This window comes from Arachis hypogaea, chromosome 18, assembly GCF_003086295.3.
Source record: "Arachis hypogaea cultivar Tifrunner chromosome 18, arahy.Tifrunner.gnm2.J5K5, whole genome shotgun sequence".
Classification (NCBI taxonomy): Eukaryota; Viridiplantae; Streptophyta; class Magnoliopsida; order Fabales; family Fabaceae; genus Arachis; species Arachis hypogaea.
This window is the reverse complement of record NC_092053.1, coordinates 24,279,258-24,301,690: the sequence shown is the minus strand read 5'-3', so window position 1 is coordinate 24,301,690 and position 22,433 is coordinate 24,279,258. Positions and strand designations below refer to the sequence as shown.

The following is a 22,433-nucleotide window of genomic DNA, read 5'->3' as shown; positions in this document are numbered from 1 at the left end:
TGAAGTACCATATCTTAGTGCCATTGGAGCACTAATGTATCTTGCTAATAATACGCGACCTGACATATCATTCGCGGTGAATTTACTAGCAAGGTATAGTTCCTCTCCAACCAGAAGACATTGGAGTGGAATCAAACAAATTTTTCGATATCTTCATGGAACGGTTGATATGGGATTGTTTTATCCCTATGGATCCAAGTCACAACTAGTTGGCTATGCAGATGCCGGATACCTGTCTGATCCACATAAAGGGAGATCTCAAACAGGATACCTGTTCACATATGGTGGTACAGCTATATCATGGAGATCCACGAAACAGACGATAGCAGCAACGTCCTCTAATCATGCTGAAATACTAGCGATTCATGAAGCTAGTTGCGAGTGTTTTTGGCTGAGGAGTCTGATTCAATATATTCTGTCATCATGTGGACTGATTGATCATAAGATAGCTCCAACTGTCCTGTTTGAAGATAATACAGCATGCATTGCTCAACTTAAGGGTGGATACATCAAAGGTGATAGAACAAAGCATATTTCTCCAAAATTCTTCTTCACTCATGACCTTCGAAATCAAGGGACAATTGATGTCCAACAGATCCGTTCAAGTGATAATCTGGCAGATTTATTCACAAAGTCACTCCCAAAATCCTCCTTTGAAAGACTGGTACATGAGATTGGGATGCGCCGACTTCGAGACATTAAATAATGTCAGCAAGAGGGGGAGACTGTACTCTTTTTTCCTTGGTCAAGTTTTTTTCCCATTGGGTTTTTCTTGACAAGGTTTTTAATGAGGCAGTCCCCATCACAAAGGATATTGTACTCTTTTTCCTTCACTAAGGTTTTTCCCACAGGGTTTTCCTTTAGTAAGGTTTTAACGAGGCAATAATCTTAAATGGGCATCTAAGAGGGAGTGTTGTGATAAGATCACATTAGATGCCCATTAATATGGGCGGTTGAATTCCATTTCCAATAAGAATTAAGTTGAAAAAGCAAACCTCGTTGGCTTATAAATAGAGAAGCCATCTAAGGGATATAAGACACAAGCAAGTAATAACAAAATCAATTCTCTCTTTATGTTGCAATCAAATACTCTTCTCTTTATATTTCTACTACAATTCTTTCTCTTCTTTTATTTTATTAGTATTCTAAATTCTCTTTTCTATTACTCTTTATATATAATATTAATAATAATATTAATCATCTTTATTATATTGAGATAGTAACAATAAACATGTGCAATTCTCTCTCTCTTTATTTTTAATACTTCTTTCTATCTTTGTATATATATATATATATAAATTATTATTAAGCTAATTATTTTAATATTAGAGTCTTCTGTAACTTTATATATATATATATATATATATATATATATATATATATATATATCTTTTATTTCACAACAATTTCTATATATATATTTTTATATTTTTGTTATTAATTTCAAAAACTCAATCACCTATCCGCACGTCTCTTGCTAGTTAGCCTAACCGAGAGCGTACAGGATCAGGATTACAAGTTCTTATTTGACCGAGAAAAAGTACAAAATTACAAAATTAACTTCTGTTAGCATTATCTCAATATAATAATAAAATTCTCATGAGAAGGTATTTGAACTGAATTCACCTAAGAGTTCACTACTTGGGCCTGAAGTGGAGAATAGTCCATAAATGTTAACTGAAAAATGAAGGAATCCGTCCAAATTCTGCCACTAGCTCCAAGCCTCGGCTGCGTCCAAAAACACCTTAAAAGTGAAGCAACGGAACTATTATTGGGCCATAGATCAAGCCCATATAATAAGAATCCACTAGATAGCACCTTCGTCTCTAATCCCCGTTTTTTAATTCCGAGTCATCAACTCACTAAACTCGTTCTTGACTCGACTCACCGCGACGCCAGAAGCTCGGAGGAACAGAAACGGAAACAATGTCGTCGAGAGACACCAACGGAGGCGCTCTGCCGACGAAGAAGCTGGAAATCTTAGAGAGAGGCGAAGAAGACGATTCTCCACCAACGTCGAAGAGAGATTCCCGGAAAGCGCGGGAAGATTCGGAATCAGACTCGGAAACGGAGAGAAAGCACAAGAGCAGTTTGAGGAGGAAATCGCGACGAGATAGTTCGGATTCAGAGGATGAGAAATCGCGTAGGAGGAAGAGGAAGTCGCGGAGGAGGTACAGCAGCGACGAGAGCTCCGATTCCGGTTCGGATTCAGCTTCGGATTCGGAGGAGGGAGAGTCGGAGAGTTCAGGTTCGGAGTATTCGGATTCGGAGTCGGAGAGCGAAGGAGAGAGGAGGGAGAGGAAGAGGAGAGAGAAGAGAAGGAGGAGAGAGAAGGAGGAAGAGCGAGAGAGGAGGAAGAGGAAGAGGGAGAAAGAGAAGAAGAGAAGGAAGAAGGAGAAGGAGGAGGAGAGAAGGAAGAAGGAGAAGCGGAAGATGAAGAAGAAAGAGAAGAAGGAGAGAGGGAAGAAAGGTGCAGTCACAAATTTGTGGGGAAAATATGGTGTCATAAGAGAAACTGATATGTGGTAAGTGGTTTATTAAATTTTTTGGCATTTTTTTTTCTTTTCTATCTCATATTTCCTTGTTGATTAATTTGATTCAAAGATATGTATGGATTACTTAGGATGTATAGGATTGAATATGTAGTTACTGGGGTTGAAATTATATAAGGTTGTAGAAGATTGAAAAATGATGAATTCGAGCATTGATCATTGTTGGAGTTGGACTATTAGAATTTCTATATGAAGTTGTCAACAATGTGAGATTGGAGAATCGGTATAACAAATAGTAGCATTCATAGTTGTTCTATTGACTAGAAAATATTCTGAGATTATGGAGTGAACTGAAAGTAAACAATTCCACCAAAGAATTTCAGTAAACTATACTATATGTTTGTCATATGTGATCATGGTGAGCAAGCTGCCTATGTAATCGTAAGAAAGATTAAAATGTGGCAGTAGTTTACTTCCTTTGTTTCAATAAATGTTGCTTTGGATATACCAATTTGTTTAAAGAGACATACATTTACTTTGAAACAGAGAGCATTGTTTAGGAGCACTATTAAGCCTGATAGCATGTTGAGTTAATGTTAGTTTCATCCTTGAGAAAACTCGTTGAAGGTCTCTGGTTTGTGGAGTGATTACTAAAGTTAAGTAGATTTTGTTAAAGTAACATGCTTGCATTTTCAGTTGAATCTGCATTTAATAACTACACCTGATTTAGCTTGTATATGTTGTGAATTAAAGGGTCTCGTCTTCTCTTCTGTGAGTGATGTTATGAATATTACAGGACCAAACGACCAGAGTTCACTGCATGGTTGGCAGAAGTAAAGCAGGTAAATATTTCAGTCTACTTTCCATTTTATGCAACCTAATTCTTAAAAACATATATGATATCTTGTTGTCATGTTGTGTTTTTCTCATGTTGTAAAAAATTATTCGGTTTCTTGGGAAATGTTTTCCAAATTCTTCTTCATGAGATATTGATCTTGTTTCCATTATAGCAGTGACATTGATAAAATTTTCATAACTATTTAGACTACGCATCTTTCTTGCCTGCCTATTAGACTTGGCTGCTGTCTTAATTTACACATAGGCATGGTCATATGGACCATACTATCACTATATTGTAATCCTTGCTGTTTCTTGACAGGTGAATCTTGAGAATCTGGCGAATTGGGAAGAAAAGCAGATGTTCAAACAGTAAGCACGTATACTTGCTACTCTGGAAGGGGGGTGGGGGTAGGTCGAGAGAGAGAGAAGGGGAGGGGCCGGGGGGGAGTAAAAGTGGAAAGAGCACATAAACTTGCTTTGTGTTATATAACTGTTTGGTTCAAGTGTTTACATTCGGTTCTTTGTTAATTTAATGTAAGACAATTTTTCTAATTCTGGTGTGCAGATTCATGGAGGATCACAACACAGCTACCTTCCCTTCCAAAAAGTAAGCTCATGCAGAGTTATACTTTAACTCATTTAAATTTGAACAAGCCTCTGCATGCTTTTGTAGATAAGAAGTAATCTTTGCTCTTGAGTCTGCTAATTGTAAATTTGGGGATGTTTTTGTCCTTCAGTTACATTGTCATCTTCTTAAACTTCTCGTTGTGCAATGTTGACATGGATTTGAATGAATTTTTCTGTATACTTGTTGGGATTGACAACTGGTTCAATATTTATTGGCAGGTACTACAACCTCGATGCTTATTACAGACGTCAAATGGAAAAGGATATGAAGAAAGGTATTAAGAAGGTCCGGGCATCAGAACGTACTGTTTTTAACGATGAAGAACAGCGCAGGTATGTGTCATCCTACATGTGGATTTTGTTATTGGCATTTTAAATTGATTCCATTTGTCTAAGCTTTTCCTCTAAACTTACACTGCACCTGGTTTTATTTGATTTATGAAGCGGAAAATTTTACTCTCATTGTTTTAAATTTGTTATGCATAGGATTTTCTCAATCTGTTTGTTTGACTTTGTTAACTGTTTTTCATTTGCACAAAATCAGAAAATCTACACCATCCAGGCATATAGTAGTTTATATGATTTAACATTAAATTCCCTTATTTTCATTATAGCATGATCATTTTTTCATTGCCACTGCAGGCAAGAATTGTTGCAAGCACGTGAAAAGCATAAGGAAGAGCAAGTGATTGCTTTGAAGCACTCTATGCAAAGTGGAATGGTTAGTTTTTACCAGATTGCTTTTTTATGTTGATGTGGCTCCTATTCTTAGATGACTTTGTTGATGTCAAGGTCCTTTTTTTCTCACACTTTCTGGGCTGTCATTTACAGGCACAGGCAATGAAAGAGCAAGCTCAACTGAGGGAGGAAATGGCATACCAATACAAGCTTGGTAACTTTGAGGTGAGAATCCCAAATTACACTTCTTTGGTTGGTTTTAATGGTTCTGCTTGTTTATTTGTAATTTTGTCACTATAGGCTGCTGCTGCTATCCAGAGAAGGTTGGATCCTGATGCTGCTTTGTAGTTGGATATAGCTTCCATGAATAAATATCGAGAAAAGAGCTTTCTGATCAAAGAATTTGGTGACAGTTTCATGGTGATCATGCCTTCATGACAAACATCAATGTAGATTATGAATTGTTATGGTTATCAGGTATGAGATATGCCTGAGAGGTGGGGATGGATTTTATTTGTTCCAAAAGTTTAGTTAAAGGCTCACTGTTTGTGACTCATTTTTGCTTACTGCTATTTCGAATTTTAGATACTAGAGTTTTGTAGAGGTTCTGCTTTTTAGCATGAAGTTAAGGTGGAAAAATCATGTTGTCTTGAACCATAGATCTAAATATAATTTGGTTGAGCGTATGAGAAATGAGATATTTTTCTATATCCTAAACCCTAAAGTTGAACGACCATATATCAAACTGAACTTTTGGCATTTTTTTTTTAAGGGAAATGGAGATATATGTATATTTTCATTATTTTGAGGAAGATGGAGAATATTACTCTTTTACCGTAGATTGTTGTTGTCTTGTTGAAAGAGTGATGGTCCCCATGTGCATCCAACGATCTTAAATGGACCATATTGGTCATACATTCCACACAGCTGACTATGATAAGACCATATTTATGTTTCCAACAGAAGTTCTTGCTTGCCAGCACCGATAGCGGGACCACATTTATTTTATTAATAACAATTAAGGTTTGATTAAATTACTATGTTCTGGTCATCATAGCGGCGCCACCAATCATATTATAATAAAGAATTTAATTAACTTGTGTCTTAAAAGATATATTTTAAAAATATAATAATAAAAATAAATATTTTTTTATGGTATGTTTACTCTATGTTTTTAGGATATAAATTAGTAAAAAAATTTTATAAAAAAATATAATTAAATTTTTAATATATTTATTAAAAAAATAAAAGATTTTTTACTAATAATAATTTTAATATGTATTTTCAGTACTTAATTAACTTTTTTTAAAGTAATGCTTATATAGGCATAGGATTAGGGGTGGCAATGAGTATGGTAGGATATGGTTTGGATTTAACCCTAATTCTATCTGCGGGTTGAGATTTTTATATAAACTCAATCCTACCCTACCCGCGGATTGAGAATATTTCAACCTTAATCCTACCCGCTCTTAACTCGTGGGTACTCGACTCTACCCGCGGGTTACAAAAAATATAACATTATTATATAACTTTATAATAGTTTAAAATAGAACTGATTTTTATGTAAAATAAATATATTAAATTATCAATTAATGATTTTCTTTTAATGGTTAAGGATCTTTTGCATTTAGTGAGAGGTCTTTGATTCAACATCTACTTAAAACATATTTTTATATAGGGCAAAAAACCATATTGAGCCAGAGCAAGAAACTTGTAACCAAAATGCGCCAAATCCAATTTCGTTTCAGCAATGAGCCAAAGTGTATTTTAATACAATTCGAACCAAGCTGGTTCGAATTGCACTCCTTCATAATTCGAACCAAGATGGTTCGATTTAGTGTTCCACGTTTTTGAATAATTCGAACCAAGATGGTTCGAACTTCTCCCACACATAATTCGAACCAATAAGGTTCGAACTTCTCTCATGCATAATTCGAACCAGGGTGGTTCGAATTATGCTTTGTATTCGAGTCCATGTAATTCGAACCAGGTCGGTTCGAATTACTCCTAATGCACTCCTTCATAATTCGAACCAGGCTGGTTCGAATTATGTGTGATTCGACTATATAAGGAGTTCGAATCACCCTCATTCGAACCATTATCCCTCCCCCCTACCCCACAAAATCTCAGAGAAAACGACCCAGATTCTCTCCGAGAAAGACCTGAACGGACTACTCTGCTGATGGGGGACGATCCGGCACGGTTATATCGGTTGGACGGAGTCGCTCATATAGCCGGGGTCATCAACGACGAGGTTAGTACGGAAATTTTTTTTGATTCAAGCGTTAGTTGTGCCTTAGTGGTTTTGTATCTTGGTTAGACGGTAATTTATGTTAGTGGTTTATGTAGGTGGTTTAGGTGAGGGGATTATGTAGGTGGTTTATGATAGTGGTTTAAGCTAGCGGTATAAGTTAGTGGTTTATGTAAGTGGTTTAGGGTGGTGGTTTAGGGTAGTGGTTTTTGTTAGTGGTTTAAGTCAGTGGTTTTTGGTAGTGGTTTATGTTGGTGGTTTATGTTAGCGGTTTTTGTTAGCGGTTTTCGCAAGCGGTTTTTTTATGTGGTTTATGGTAGTTGTTTAATGCTAGGTGGTTTAAGTAAGCCGGTTTATTGAATTTGTTTCTTGTTAATGGGTCTCGTTAATTGTGGTATATGCTAGCGGTTTAGTTGTGTGGTTTAGGGTTTGTTTTCCAGTTAGTTATCTTTCATGTAATGTTATGCTGTTTAATTTAGAAAAATGGTTAATGTAAACCTGTTTATGGAAACCGTTTTATGTAAACCCGTTTACGTAGACCGGTTTACTGTGAACCGGTATATGTGAACCGGTTTACTGTAAAACCTGTGTAGTTATATATCTCAGTATGGGGTTCTTTTCATGCGCAGCCCGAGCGATGCATTAGGAGCATGAGGCGGCAGCAGGGCATGCGTCTTGATGACAGATACGTTCCATACTTGCAGATGGCAGGGCTATACCATCTTGCACGGCTGAACGACCGGTGGTTCCGGCTAGACGAGGCGCTCGTCAGTGCATTCGTTGAGAGATGGCGTCCCGAGACGCACACTTTTCATATGCCGTTCGGAGAGTGCACGATCACACTCCAGGACGTGGCATACCAGCTGGGTTTGCCAGTCGATGGCCGTTACGTGAGCGGGTGCCTGTCAGAGTTCCATATATACATCGATGGAGGCCGTCCACCCTGGGTCTGGTTCCAGGAGTTGCTAGGAGTTATACCTCCTCCCAGTCAGGTTCAGAAGTACGCAGTGAACTGCAGCTGGTTTCAGGAGACCTTTGGTGAGTGCCCTGAGGATGCAGATGATGACACTGTTCGCCGATATGTCCGTGCGTACATCATGATGTTGCTAGGCACGCAGTTGTTTGCGGACAAGTCTGGCAACCGGATTCACATTAGATGGCTTCCATATGTAGCGAGGCTGGAGGAGCTGGGTACGTACAGCTGGGGTTCGGCAGCACTGGCCTGGTTGTACCGGTGCATGTGCAGAGTGGCAAACAGACATGTTGTGAAGTTAGCGGGCCCGCTCCAGCTACTGCAGTCTTGGATCTTTTGGTCTCCGCTACGGTGAACTCGGAGTTATCACGGTCATACAACGTCACCGTGAAGCACCTGGCCGTCTTCAAGTTGGCCTCAATACACTTCACCAAATGCTGACTGAACTGCTGTCCGGTGCCCATCTGGGCCTCAGCCTCTCGCCCCTTGCGAACAAAGAGTTCGGCCAGCCTACCATATGTTGCCTTCACCAGGGATGCTACAGGAAGATTTCTTACACCCTTGAGGATTGAGTTTACACACTCGGAGATATTCGTCGTCATGTGACCGAATCTCCTCCCCTCATCGCGATGCTGCGTCCACAAGGAGTAATCAATACGGTTCGCCCACTCACACATCGCCGGGTCTTCAGACCTCAGTATATCAAACCAGTAATCAAACTCAACCTCAGTCTTCGCGTACGCTGCATTCACGAGAAGCCTCCTAGCGTCTTTGCCCTTGAAGGTAAGGGCGAAATTGGCCGCTACGTGTCGTATGCAGAATGCACGGTACGCAGAAGGTGGTAACCAACCTCCGTCCGGGGCCTCAAGCGCAGACTTGATGCCGTTGTGCCTATCCGATATAACCAGCAGACCGGGAAGCGGGGTCACGTGCTGCCGAAGGTGCGAGAGAAAGAATGTCCACGACTCCGCATTCTCACCCTCTACTAGTGCGAATGCGACAGGTAGAATGTTGGAGTTCCCGTCCTGTGCAATCGCAATTAGCAACGTTCCCCCATACTTACCATATAGATGTGTGCCGTCAATGCTGACTAGCGGCTTGCAATGCCGGAATGCCTCGATGCATGGAGGGAAAGTCTAGAAAAGTCTGTGGAAATAAGCTTGAGACTCGTCCACCTGTCCTCCAACTAGAACCGGGCTCGTTCTGAGGACCGCAACAGAACCATGCATCGTCAGCTGGACACCCAACACCCACCTAGGTATCTCGCTGTATGACTCATCCCAGTCACCGTAGATGAGGCCAACGGCCTTCTGCTTCGCCATCCAAACCCTCCTGTAAGTCGGCCTAAAACCAAAATGCGCTGCCGTGGCGTTCAGGAGCACCTTTATGCTAACCGATGCGTCAGCCCTAACCATTGGCATAATGAACGCCGAAATCACAGAATGATCCAAACTTCTGTGATCACTTGATATGGATGTGGCCAGGCAAGTGTGAGGGCCATTGTACCGTTTGACCTCCCAAATGCCCTTGCGCTTCCGGAGACTGAGCCGAATCAACCATGTGCACCCATTCCCGAACTCGGAACACTTGCCCACATACCGGCGGTGATCGGACTCCACCACCTTGTACTGTACCCCTCGCCGGATGCTGTAAGTCTTCACACTTAACAGGGCCTCATCTTTATCCTGGAATTGCTGACCAACCTGGAACTTTGTGAGACCGGCATTTCCTTCCGCATCTCTAGCTCCGAATCCAACAGGGTGACCTAGCGCACCCTCATGCGTCATGGCGTCCAGGTCCAGAGAAGAAAAATATGGTGGATACTGCTGTGTGCCAGAGCTAGAACCACCGCCAGCCAATGCAGGCCCAGCCGCTTGAACCTCGTCCCCGCTATCATCCTCAATCGTTTCGGGCTCAACGTCGTCCTCATCAGGATCACCCAATTCTCCGTCTCCGACGCCAACCGGTGGAACGCCCTGTAAAGCGTTTGCCAGAACATCAAAGGATCCTACCTCGTCGCGGACGCCGTCATTCAAATCAACAGCAAATGACGGAGAGGCGACAAGTTGGGCCGCTGGCTCGTAAACTGGGACGGAGGAAGAAGCCACAGCAGCCATCGAACTGGAGCCAGCTGCCGTGGCTACATTGGCGGTATTCCGGTTCGAACCCCCTGAGCTGGATACCACATCAACCAGCTTTGCCAGCAACTCTGGTGTGCGGACCTCCGGAAACTGCCTCCGACAAAGAAACATGACTTGGAGGTCCTCATCACTACCAATCGTCAGACAATCATACTTCACCGTATCGTGCAGGATCGTGACTGGAATGCGATAGAAAAACTTCTTAATCCGCTTCGCACCTTCCAGGCCAAGTTTCATCAGCACAGCTCTAACCAGGTCATCATAGCTTGTCGTTCGATTCACCACAATATAGAGAGGATTCTTATCTGTGAACTTCACTCCGGACCGAGTTTTCCTCTTGATGGATCCTTTGTGGTGTACCAAAACAGCAAAACTCTCCTCCTCACTAGCCATCTTACGTCCTCTAATGAGAGCAATTCACGTTTACAGCGTTTATATAGAGCTCTGATTCCTACTAATTCGAACTAACCTGGTTCGAACCATGATACATGTAATTCGAACCAAGCTGGTTCGAATTACTACAATCAACCTCTCTTTGGTTCGAACCAACCTGGTTCGAACCAAGAAAGCATGTAATTCGAACCAGCCTGGTTCGAATTACTACAACCAAGCTCTCTCCCCATAATTCGAACCAACCAGGTTCGAATTACATGCTTTCTTGGTTCGAACCAATCTGGTTCGAATTATTCAAACTTTTCCAGTAGTAGTTCGAACCAAGTTGGTTCGAATTACTAGTTAATACAGTTCGAACCTTGGTGGTTCGATTTATATAAAAATGCCTCTTGGCTTATTGCTGAAACAAATTTCTGTTTGGCGTATTTTGGTTAAACTTTTCTGCATGTGGCTTAATATGGTTTTTTGCCCTTTTATATAAGTATATAACATAAACATATATAGAATGCGGGTTGGTTGAATAGGGTTGAGACTCAATCCGCACCCTACCCGATATCCGTACGAGAACCCTACCCACTGCTGATCGGATTGGCAACCCTACCCGATCGGGTGGAGTCGGATTAGGTACCCGCAAATAGAGTATATATTGCCACCCCTGTATAGGATGTCATAGTGCACGGTTATTGCCCCAATGCCCATTCTCCATTTCATCCCTTTAAAAATAATTTTTTTTTTCAATTCGATATTTTTTAAGAGAAATGTTAAAAAATTATTTGAATTTATTATTTTTGATAATTATTTTTAAATTTAAATTTTTAAAATTTTATTTTTTATTTGAAAAAATAGAGTGTAATTTATTATTTTTGAATATTTTTTATATATTTTTTTATTTCACTTATAAAATATATGATGAGTGATCATATTTTATTTTTTTAAATAAAAAATAATATTTAAAAGATTCAAATTTATTATTTTTAGTCATCAGTTTAATTTTTTTAATATAATAATTTAACAACATATTTTTAGTACATATTTTAAATATTAATAATTAACTAGTAACAAAAAATAATAATTCTGATATTTTTAAATATTTTTGGTTTTTTTGAAAGAGTTATTAAATACAACTCTCACGACATACTCGTATCGTATGTAGTTTTTATTTTATTTTTTATTTTTTGATTTCCATTTATTTTTCTGGTTTCAGGGTAGTATGTTGTAAACTATTAAAAAAAACATTTTTTTAAAATATTTTTTACAAAATAGTGAATAACAATTAACACCGCATTGTATTATGTTGTAAACTATTAAAGAATAAGCACAAAGATATAAATATAAGAAATACTAAAATATCAATATTTTTATTTATTTTACATTTAAATAAATAATAATCAATTGTTCGTTTCTTTCATCACTAAAAATATTAATTTGTTAGCATTTTTTTTAATGAAATATTTCAACCCATCAGATGATTAGGACTTGGAAAAGTGGGATGGTTGAAGGGAAAACACTTATTATTCCATCGCCCCTACCTTCACAAATCACAAGACAACGAGTCTAAAGCGGGCACCCCTTAGAAGTGTTTTTTGATGGCTGAACCCCTTAGTTTTGTTTGTTAAGCCAGTAAGCCACTAAACAAGACAAGACCCTTAAAAATAGTAAAAAATATTCTCCGTCCTTGTCGCTAAGAAAGTGTCATTTAAACTTTTAGAAGTGTGTCAATTAGAGATGTAATCTAATCTAAAATAAGCCTAAGCATAAAGTAAAAGTTTAAATATTGATATACATATTACATTAAAATTTAAAAAATTATAAAACGAATACTAACGTGAAGTGTAATGAAGTAAAACACAGAAGATCTTTGCCTAAGTGAAAATTTTATAAACTATTTGCATTAATTGATATAATATTCCAAATCTAAAACCAACTAGTAAATAATAAAAAAATCTAAAACCCTTTTCTTCACCAAAGAAGCTTTCACACTCTCTAAGCTTCTACTCCACTTTTGTACCTTTTTTGTTCTCTCTCTTTCTCTCTCTCTGGAATGTTGAGCTGAAGAAAGAAGCTTGCTACTTGGAAGAAAGGTTAAGAACAAAATGAGGGGTCCTTTGGGTGCAGTCATAGGAAGATACTCATCAAGTGATGGAACCACCCCAGTTGGTGGGATCATAAGGCACAACAGAAAATGCAGCGACATTGCTGTTCTTGTTATCTTCATAGCATTCTGGATTTCCATGATTGTAAACTCTAGCTTTGGTTTCAACCAAGGCAACCCTTTGAGGTAAAGTTTCCAACTTCGTATTATTCTGCATTTTTTTAAATTCTTTTAAATTCTTTTATGGAGCTTCTGTGGTTGGAAAATTGCATTTTCTTTGAAGTGTGAGGTTTTGTAAATGGGATTCTTTTTTGGCGCTTTTTTTTATTCCTCACTTATTTAAGCCTTTGTAATGGATGACTAATTGTTGATAATTTATGCATTTTGTTGAGTAGTTGTTTTCTTCCATGAGGTCATAGATTTTATCAATTTATGCTTATTTTAGTTTTAGTTTTCTCTAGAATTAAATTGGTATATAATTGTTAAAAAATATGTTGCATGTGTTCCTTTCTCTAAAAAATGAATGTTGGTATGCTTCAAATAAACGAACTTTTCATTTAAGCAAATAAAAGTGTTAGTTACATCATCGATTTCTTTTTTCATAATAGAAATGCTCTTTGGATCTGTCATTATACATTCTCTTTTTCGTTGTTACTGTTGTGTAATTTGTGATCACACACCTACCAAGGCCAGTTGTGCTTGTTATTGTTGTCATTGTCATTGTTTTGTAGTCTCTAGTCTGTAATAACTGCTACTGTGACTTAATAGGCTTACTTATGGGCTGGATTACAAAGGAAATGTGTGTGGGGACAAGCATGCAGGGCTTCATGAAGTTGAGCTATTGTACTGGCTAAATCCTAATCAGGTATATCAAAGTGGATTGAAGGATAGCAAGCTAAAACTGGTCGACGCTCGCAGCATATGCTTGTTGGACTGCCCTGTACCTTCTGAAGATTCACTTAATTGGGTGTGTGATTATCCCGAAGGAGACATTCGTCTTAGTATGGATGATTGGATTGATAGCAACTATAATTATTATGAGTACCTTACACCGGAAATGAGAAACTCCTCTCTTCAACTTCAGGGCCCCTGTTATCCTGTCATATTTCCTAGTGTAAATGGTAAGGAAGACATTGTCAATAACATATATATTACGAGTTTTTGAAGTACCTGATTCTTAGATCAACAACTTTTGTCTAGTTTACTGGACTTGCCAATTCATTGCTCGTGCATCAAATGTGTCATTAAACCATTGGCAGCAGATGGGTGGAGTTAGCATCAATGAAGACATTGTTATTGATAAGTCTATTCACAAGTATATCAACTCTCGGTCAGCCGTCTTAAAGGTTAACTTTTTTCAACCATCTATATTCCTTAAAATGCATTTATACTTGCATTTCTTGCAAGCACCCTTGAAGATAAAAACATGCGACTACCAAGATATACCGGTAGGATGGCAAAGAAATAGTGTTGAAATGTTCAGTTGACAGTTGGTTGATATGCAAAAAAGTGTCCTTGGCAGCATGAAATGCAGGAATAGAATGCAATTGAGTATAAATTAGAAGTGGCTGTTGATATGCGTTCTGTTTAGAATCTTGAAACTCTACCTGTTTTTACGTTATCAAAAATCTTATGTATGAAACTATGAGTTATACCCTTTCATATGTCCTGTCCTTTAGCATCATGCCATGGTGGAATTTGTGTTTAATAATTGCTTTTGTTTCCAGAGATACATGGCTGACATAGGAAAGTCATGGCCTGTGCTGATTGTTTGTGGGGGGATTATACCTCTTTTTCTATCCGTGATTTGGCTGCTGATGATTCGGTATTTTGTCACTGCAATGCCTTGGGTGACAGTGGTTTTCTTTAATCTCCTAATGGTATCAGTCACAATGTTCTACTACCTGAAAGGTTAGGATCTCTGTTGTCTGTTGAGCTATTTTATTAACCAAAATTAACATATTTCTCGAGTTGATGGTTTTTTTTACCCCATTATTTGTAGTTGGATGGATAGGAAATAATGCTATTTCCCCCATCATTGGCGAGCATGATCCTTACATTCATGTATCTGGGAGGGTAAGTATTGTTGTGGCTCACTAGTCATTCCCCGGTTATTTTATGATCTTTGTGTTGGTGGTTCTATCGTGTAAATCTTATAAACAGATTTTATTTTCAGGAGCTGACTCATCTACGCATTGGCACTATAATGATGACATTTATAACAATTGTTGCAATTCTGACATCAATTGCTATTGTCCGACGCATCCTTATGGGAACTTCTGTCCTTAAGGCAAGCATAAATTCATTCAACACTTCTAAGTTACAGTGTGGTGATTACAGCAATGTTAAAGTCATTAGTAACTGTGAAATGAATAATGAATTAATGATGATGTGGCATTGTTTATGCCATGTTAGAAAACCAATCTAATTGATTTTAATGTAAATTGTTCTCACAGGTTGCTGCAAAAGTGATAGGAGAAGTTCGAGCGCTCATCACTTTTCCAGTCATACCGTATTGTATTCTTGCAGTGTTCTACATGTTCTGGATTTCTGCTGCTCTCCATTTGTTCAGCTCTGGTCAGGTTGTTCAAAACAACTGTAATTCTAATTGCTGCGCATATGATCTCCTTGAGAAAAAGGTGAACTGTGATCGTTGTTGCGGATATAGCATTCGTTACACACCACATATTGGAATCGCCATCCTTTTTCATCTATTTGGGTGTTACTGGGCCACACAATTCTTCATAGCATGCTCATCAACAGTGATTGCTGGATCTGTTGCCTCTTATTATTGGGCACGTGGTGAAAATTCTGTAAGTCACACTGTCACAGTACCTTGCAAGAATTTGTTCGAACGAATCTACTTAAACTTAAATGAGATTCATCAATATGTAATTCCTGTCTTAGCATGGATTTAGTATTTGGCTCATGCTTGTTGATCAGAACAAGCTGTGTTGGTATAGGATTATAAATTGTTTTTATCTTATTGACTATCACAATACTGCTGTGAAAGTGGGACTAACCACAATGTTAACCTGCTTGAGTCAAGTAAAGACAATTTTGCAGCCTCATAAAGTTAAAGAACAAATTTGGATCATACTTACCAATTGCTGAACTTGTTTATTGGACTGATTTGAATTGGATTAATAATTGGTTAAACACTTAAACTTTTATTTTCTTACCACTTACAAAATCCTATCTTGTATGTTATTTAAAATAGTTCATCTTTCTCGGTGCAGCAAGAAATCCCTCTTCTTTCAGTCATTTCCTCCATGAAGAGGCTTATGCGTTACAATCTGGGTTCTGTGGCTCTTGGCTCTCTGACTGTATCATTTGTAGAGTCGATCCGCCTTTTGCTTGAATCCATGCGTCGCAAACTAAAAGTCTCCAGTTATGAGCCTGACAACTGGATTGGCAAGGCTGCATACCGATCTTCTCAATTTTTTCTAAGGTGTATTGGATGGATCATCAAATCAGTGAATCGAAATGCATACATAATCGTAAGTCTTGTCATTCTTCCATAAAGCAAATCTTTATGCATGCATTGGTACTCTCTTTTTTATCTTCAAGTTTGGAGAGGCTCGGTCACATCTTGATCTTTGTTGCACTCCTTGATACATAGTATATTATTACCTTTTTTTATTTTTAGGTCTTTCTCTTCCTGTCCCTGCATTTAACTAGAGTATTTGCTTGACAAATGCAGATTGCTATAACAGGTGAAAGTTTCTTCAGATCTTCTGCTATTGCAACAGAATTGATTATGAATAACATCCTGCGGATCGGACGTGTCAATGTGATTGGAGATGTTATTTTGTTCCTTGGAAAACTATGTGTTAGTCTCTCAAGTGCTGTTTTTGCATTCCTCATGTTGGATACACACAAGTATAGAGCTGCACATAACAAGATCACATCCCCACTCTTGCCTGTTCTGGTATGTTTCCTATGATATATAATAAAATGAGTATGGCACGGAGATGAATTATTATTTAAAACTAAGTATAAGATACGATGATTCAACTTTCAGTTATGAACACCATAGTTTTCGAGTCCAAGGAAACGGATCATTAGTATTTCAAGTTTTCAACAGTGTTTATTGGAACCTCATTTGGATTCTGTGTATGCAGGTTTGCTGGGTTCTTGGGTACATTGTTGCAACGCTTTTCTTTGGAGTTGTCGAGATGTCAATTGATACCATCATTCTCTCATACTGCCAGGATTCAGAAGAGAATGGAACAGCACAGTATGCTCCACCCCTTCTCATGGAAACTCTCAACAATGACCAAAATGAGACGCAAAGGCTTACACAAGGATCCCAATGAAATATGCCCCATGGTTTATTTTTATCAGTGATGACTCTCAACAGGGCTTTAATATTTAGGATCATGCCTAAGGTGCTTATTTTTACCACCTTAGTTTTGTTCTCCCCGTGTATGTGTATATGTATATGTTAGTTGTGCACAAGTTACAAGTAGTTGTTTAAGCAAGCTGTAATTTTTGACAAATGAGATTGTGCTAGAGTATCATGTTTTGGGAACAAAAAGAACATATTCAATGCAAAAGTTAGCATTGCTTAAAATATTCCTAAAAAATGCACCATGTAAAGAAATTATGGAGATTATGAAAAGCAAGTCGAATAGAGATGTAATGTAATGCCAATGCAACACCAAACTTGTCCCTCCGGTAGAGATGTCAATAATAATATTCCCCACTGCGGGTTTTCTGTGGCAAATGCCCTGAATGGGGCTCTAAAACAGGAAATAATACCCGCGGGGATAAGGATTGCAAAGTTCTCCGGAGACGTGTTCGGGAATCGAAGCAGAGATTCTTGTCCTGTTCTCCAAAATATGTTAAATATTTAAAATTTAAATTATCCTTAACTATAATTCATAATTTAAGTTTGTATATATAAATTTAATTTTAGTGCAGTTTAATTTTATGTGCATTCAATTATATAGGATCATATTAATAAAAATAACTATCTTTTACTTATCTACATAAATAGAGATTTCCGTGAAAACTATAGGAGGCAGAAAATGAGAATGTGACGAGTAAATACCCATAGTAGTCCCTGAGATTCACGCAATTACTCATAGTAATCCTTAAGATCCCGATTTCCCTATTGTAGTCCTCCAGATAGAGCTCCGAGCACTCAAACTAGTCCCTGGCCATATTTCAGGTGATGAGTCATCACCGGAGCGCTGACTTGGCCTAGGATTGCCACGCTGGACTGCTGCCAACGGCTAGCTGAGCTGGCTAAGTTCCAATTTTTACCCAGATTGGTCCCTCGTAGTATAATTAACCCTAAATCCCCAAATTCTCATACACCTCCCCTCTTCGTCTTGTTCACCTCTTCTTCTTCCTCTTCCATACACTTGTTCCTGTTCAGGCACTCTCATCCGGGGCTGCTACTCATGTCGATGATGGGTGGAGGTAGCACTGGAGGTGGAAGCTCTGTTCGTTCCCCATCTAGCTGGAACCGGAGTAGAACGCAAACGAAGAGCAGAAGATCGGCGCCGCCAGAATGGTGCGGCTGTGGCTGTAGGCCAGTTCTCAGATGGTCTGGCACAGATTCAAATCCGAATAAACCGTTCTATGGCTGCCCCAATTATAATGTAGGTTAGAGTAATCACTTGTGTTGCTGTTATTCTCCTCCCCTGACTGTTCTTGTGTTGTTATGCCTTCCCTGACTGTTCTTGTGCTGTTCCTCTCTAAACTTTGATCCTTTATTGGTTGCAGACAAGTGGGAAGAGATGGTGCGGGCTTTTTGTGTGGGCAGATTCTGTGAATGAGGAACAGGTTGAAAAATCAGAATCGTGTGGTGATGAAGTGAAGATCAACGTTGATTGGAGGCTTCGAAGGTTGGAGGAGGATGTCCAGATGCAAAAAGTGATGACCCAGTTGTTAGTGTTAGGTGTGTGTGTATTGACAGTGTTGTTGGTGATCCTGTATTGTAAATGATGAATGAATTGGTGGTTTTAGGTTCCTTGTTATCAACATTTGTAAAAATCTGCTTCTTGATGGAATGAAAAGTGTTATTAACTATGAAATTGTTGTTAATTTAAATTCCATTGTGTATGAAAAAAAAATAAAGAAACTGCTTCTTGAATGGTAAACCACATAGCATAGCATATTAACATAAATTCCATTGTCTATCAAGAAACAACAAAAGTTGACTGTAAAAGGCAGCCTAGAAACCATGTTGCTGCTATCAGTAGTTTCATCAAAAGCAAGGCCAAGGCATACCAAAAAGGCCTTTGCATCACAGTTCACCATCTAGTCATTATACGATGGAAAAGACTAATAACAAAACACAAAACAGAAACTCCTAAGTACATATATCTAGTATTCAATTCTTCTTTCTTGGGGGCCTAAATCCTGGCGTTGGGATGAACTGCATCAAGTTGGCAAACTTTGAAGATGTTGCTGAAGATGCACCCTGCAAGGGATTCACTGTTGGTGTGGTTGGCTGATTAGAGGATCGTCTTCGTGGTGACAGCTTGGAAGGTCTTTTCGGTGCAGGATCCTATAGGAGAAATAAGTGGCATTAACTACTATTTATGCATGGAAATAACAACATACTCAAATGTAAAATTTTAGTTACCTTTTCAGAATCCTCTTGCTCAGAAGCAGAAGGCTGAGTTCATTCGATCTCTTGGGGATTGCTTCCCAAATCTTCTTGGCCAGACACGTCTTGGGGCTGATGAACCGGCTTCTTAGGCACAGTATGAACTTCATCATTTTTCTTCTTCTCAGCTGCCTCGGCAGCAGCGGCAGCGGCTACTGCTGCAGCAGCAGCAGTAGCAGCATCAGCATCTTTTTTCTTTTTGCAGCCTCTCTTTGTATGCCCCTTATCACCACAGTAACTACATGTAAAGGCACCCAGCTGTCTCTTTAGGTGTACACCATCTGCAGTGTTGCCTGAGAGTTTTGGGTCAACTTTAGGCTTCTTAGTTCCAGAAGCACTCTTCTCGTCCGCATCCATCCTCCTCTTCATCTTTAGTTTTCCAGGTTTTGTCTTGATTTTAGGGGCATGTGGCCTGTTACAGTCCTCTGCTTTTTCCCACAGTGGTTGACCAGGAATTGGATTAATGTGGTGGTTATAAATTTCCTTGTATGAGTCCATGGTCAGCCATCTGTGACAGAAGTCTTCTGGCTGTTTATTCACACGAGACAGGGCAGCACAAGCGTGCACACGCGGGATACCTGCAGGTGCCAAACAGTGAGATGAACCATGATAATAGTTATGGCTGAAGAAAGTAAAATGCATAAACACAATTAACTTACCCGTTAGCATCCAAAATTGGCATGTGCACAATCTCTTTCCTATGTCCACAACATGGTTGGTTGGATGTCCGTGTACCTCAAATTTTTCGTATCCGTTATCCCCAGTTCAAATAGGCTTCCAATGCTTGGATTCTTTCCTCACCTTCTCCAGCCTGCTCTTTATAACAGGTGTGAGCTTCCCAGTGTGATTCTGCAGCTTCACCTTGTTTTCGCTATGGTTCGCATAACAAACATCCTTACCTCCTCCAGCAATGTTATGATGGGTTTGGCTCGTGCATCCTTGATCTTAGCATTGAACACTTCGCAGGCGTTGTTATAGATGCTATCCAATTTCGGCTTATGGATGAATAAGCTTCTGGTCCAAGCATCCATAGGCCACTTCGCTAAGTATGCCCAGGCATCCTCATTTAACCTTTTGATCTTCTCCATTCCATCCCTGAATTCTTGGTATGTTGTTGCCCTTGCACATTCCCACAGAAGTCCCCTTAGCTGTAAGTCCTTCCAATTCTTGTTGAAATTTTTCCATAAATGCCAGACGCAGAAACGGCGATGCACATCAGGCATCACCGCTTTCACTGCTAATATCAGTCCCTGCCAGATTTAGTAAATGTTAGACACATAATCGTCCCTGACATTATAATCGTTACACATAATAGTCCCTAACATTTGATTAACATCCCCATAATAGTCCCTACAATTGAGGGTCGTGACCCATAAAAGTCCCTAACGTTTAATAGGACAGCTAGATTAATGACAAAACTAGTATTTACAAATTCTCTATAAAATTCACTATTCACTACAAGCATAATGAAAGCACAATTCTTCAAGCAAGCATAACAGCACACCTAATAAGTAACCATGAAGATCCAATCATCTCACAGTCTATGCAGATAAGCAAAACAGCAAAATTCTTAACAAAATAACTAACCATCATACTCGAATGGAAGCTACAATTCTTCAAGTAAGCATAACAACAGAATTCTTTCCCTTATGACTAACCACCAAAATCCAATAATCGAATGATCAAAGGTGTTACCCTAAAAGCTAACCAGCCAAATCTAATGAAAGCACAATCATTCACAGTAAGCATAACAACACAATTCTTAATATAAGATCACATAAAATCAAATAGAGACATTCAAATTAAGTCACACCTTTTGCATATCCGATATGAAGCACCAGTCATGCTCTTTATAATGACCCAAGTCCTGATGAAGTAGCTCGAGAAACCATTTCCATGTCTCTGTATTCTCCACTCTGACAATAGCCCAGGCTATGACATAGATATTATGATTAGCATCTAACCCTACGGCTGACAAAATCTGTCCACCAAACCGGGTCTTCAGGAAAGCACCATCCAAACCTATCAAAGGACGGCAACCAGCCTTGAACCCGTTTTTGCAGCCACTTAAGCATATATACATTCTATCAAAGGTAACTTCACCATCTGGTTGGGGGGTGGTGCATATTTGTACAGTGGAACCGGGATTAGTCTTCAACAGCGTCATACCATAATCCCTAACCATCCTATATTGTTCTTTCTCATCCCCATACACTACACTTCTTGCATCCATTAATGCCCTGGATATTGAGTTTTTATTCAGAGTCAAGTCAAACCGTGTCTTGAAGTAAGTTGTAGCCTCGCAGTGTCTAAAATTTGGATACTTTCTCACCTTCTTCACAAGCTTGCTGCATACCCAATTCCTGTTGGCAGCCCTATTCTTGTCCTCTCTTGGGCAAGTGTGGTCATCATTGAATGTCTTAATTTGCCAACATGTGTCTTCATGGTCTCTTGATGCATAAGCCACCCATGGGCACTCTTTCACCTTACACACCGCCCTGCACCTAATGTTATCATTTTTCACTATCTTTATGCTCCTTCCCTCTTGGATTGTATATTCTCTCACAGCTTCTCTAAATTCCCATTTAGTTCCGAACTTCATGCCTACCTCAAGGTGCAGCTCTCCAAACCTTGCACCCTCCCTAAACAGCGAACTTGCCTCTTCAGATTCATTTCCTTCCTCCAGCTCATCTTCTGAGTTTGGAGGCGTCTTCATCTCCTCCGAGTGCCAAGAATTGGTGCCATCTGAGTCAACACCTGGGTCTAGTCCATCCTCTACCCCTTCATGAACACAACCCACAAACGCAAGGTCAACCTCAGCGTCGCTCACCTCCTCCACCAAACCATCGTCTTCATGTAATATCTTCTCCTTCCCTTTACCTAGTGGATTAATATTTCTCTTACCCACCGTAGCATGTATCATGTTTCTCCTAATCCTACTCCCAGTTTTAGGATCATTCCCTGTAGCCTCAGAATCAGAGGAACTACTCTCATCCGGACCTGGCTTGAACATGCTATCCTCTTCACTATCAGAGGAGTTAGAAGATACATCAAAGGGAACTTCATTGTTAAACACTTTGCTAGTAAATCCTCTAGCAGCAGACCGTGTACAGGGTCTCCTGGAAATACTTGGTCTCTTGGACAGTTTCTGCTTCTTGCTCCTATCTGATTTGGTGTTCTGACTGGATTTCGTGGGCTGGCTGATTTTGGTGGGCTTGGTGAGCTTGGTGGGCTTCGTGAGCTTGGTGGGCTTGGTGACTTTTGGGGAGTTGTTCTTCTTCACAGGTTTGGTTGTCTTGGAAGGATTGGCAGTTTTGGAGT

The 22,433-nt window shown here is 39.3% G+C and overlaps 3 protein-coding genes across 3 annotated transcripts; 2 read left to right on the top strand and 1 right to left on the bottom strand.

Moving 5' to 3' along the window:
* Positions 1-1,460: 1,460 nt before the first annotated feature.
* Positions 1,461-5,345, top strand: LOC112771704 (uncharacterized). Its single transcript, XM_025816512.3, has 8 exons — positions 1,461-2,525; positions 3,289-3,334; positions 3,652-3,701; positions 3,898-3,939; positions 4,179-4,292; positions 4,602-4,680; positions 4,791-4,862; positions 4,938-5,345. The coding sequence occupies exons 1-8, from the start codon at positions 1,927-1,929 to the stop codon at positions 4,983-4,985; spliced, it is 1,050 nt and encodes a 349-aa protein (XP_025672297.1). The 5' UTR covers positions 1,461-1,926; the 3' UTR covers positions 4,986-5,345.
* A 7,009-nt stretch (positions 5,346-12,354) lies between these two features.
* LOC112771309 (choline transporter protein 1) lies at positions 12,355-17,137 on the top strand. Its single transcript, XM_025816007.3, has 10 exons — positions 12,355-12,673; positions 13,256-13,608; positions 13,688-13,833; positions 14,215-14,398; positions 14,490-14,563; positions 14,664-14,777; positions 14,944-15,300; positions 15,727-15,987; positions 16,191-16,418; positions 16,612-17,137. The coding sequence occupies exons 1-10, from the start codon at positions 12,489-12,491 to the stop codon at positions 16,804-16,806; spliced, it is 2,097 nt and encodes a 698-aa protein (XP_025671792.1). The 5' UTR covers positions 12,355-12,488; the 3' UTR covers positions 16,807-17,137.
* Positions 17,138-18,588: 1,451 nt separating this feature from the next.
* LOC140181167 (uncharacterized) lies at positions 18,589-19,952 on the bottom strand. Its single transcript, XM_072224231.1, has 3 exons — positions 19,772-19,952; positions 19,089-19,690; positions 18,589-19,010 (listed from the first exon to the last, which is right to left on the bottom strand). Exons 1-2 carry the CDS (start codon positions 19,779-19,781, stop codon positions 19,128-19,130), a joined length of 573 nt encoding a protein of 190 aa, XP_072080332.1. The 5' UTR covers positions 19,782-19,952; the 3' UTR covers positions 18,589-19,010; positions 19,089-19,127.
* Positions 19,953-22,433: the final 2,481 nt, after the last annotated feature.

What these genes read in the sequence shown, in the direction of transcription:
- LOC112771704 (XM_025816512.3), top strand. Translation starts at nt 1,927, where the DNA reads ATGTCGTCGAGAGACACCAACGGAGGCGCTCTGCCGACGAAGAAGCTG. An exon ending in ATAAGAGAAACTGATATGTG is followed by an intron (nt 2,526 to 3,288) that starts GTAAGTGGTTTA and finishes TGAATATTACAG; the next exon opens with GACCAAACGACCAGAGTTCA. An exon ending in AACGATGAAGAACAGCGCAG is followed by an intron (nt 4,293 to 4,601) that starts GTATGTGTCATC and finishes TTGCCACTGCAG; the next exon opens with GCAAGAATTGTTGCAAGCAC.
- LOC112771309 (XM_025816007.3), top strand. Translation starts at nt 12,489, where the DNA reads ATGAGGGGTCCTTTGGGTGCAGTCATAGGAAGATACTCATCAAGTGAT. An exon ending in CTCGGTCAGCCGTCTTAAAG is followed by an intron (nt 13,834 to 14,214) that starts GTTAACTTTTTT and finishes TTTTGTTTCCAG; the next exon opens with AGATACATGGCTGACATAGG. An exon ending in CCCCACTCTTGCCTGTTCTG is followed by an intron (nt 16,419 to 16,611) that starts GTATGTTTCCTA and finishes CTGTGTATGCAG; the next exon opens with GTTTGCTGGGTTCTTGGGTA.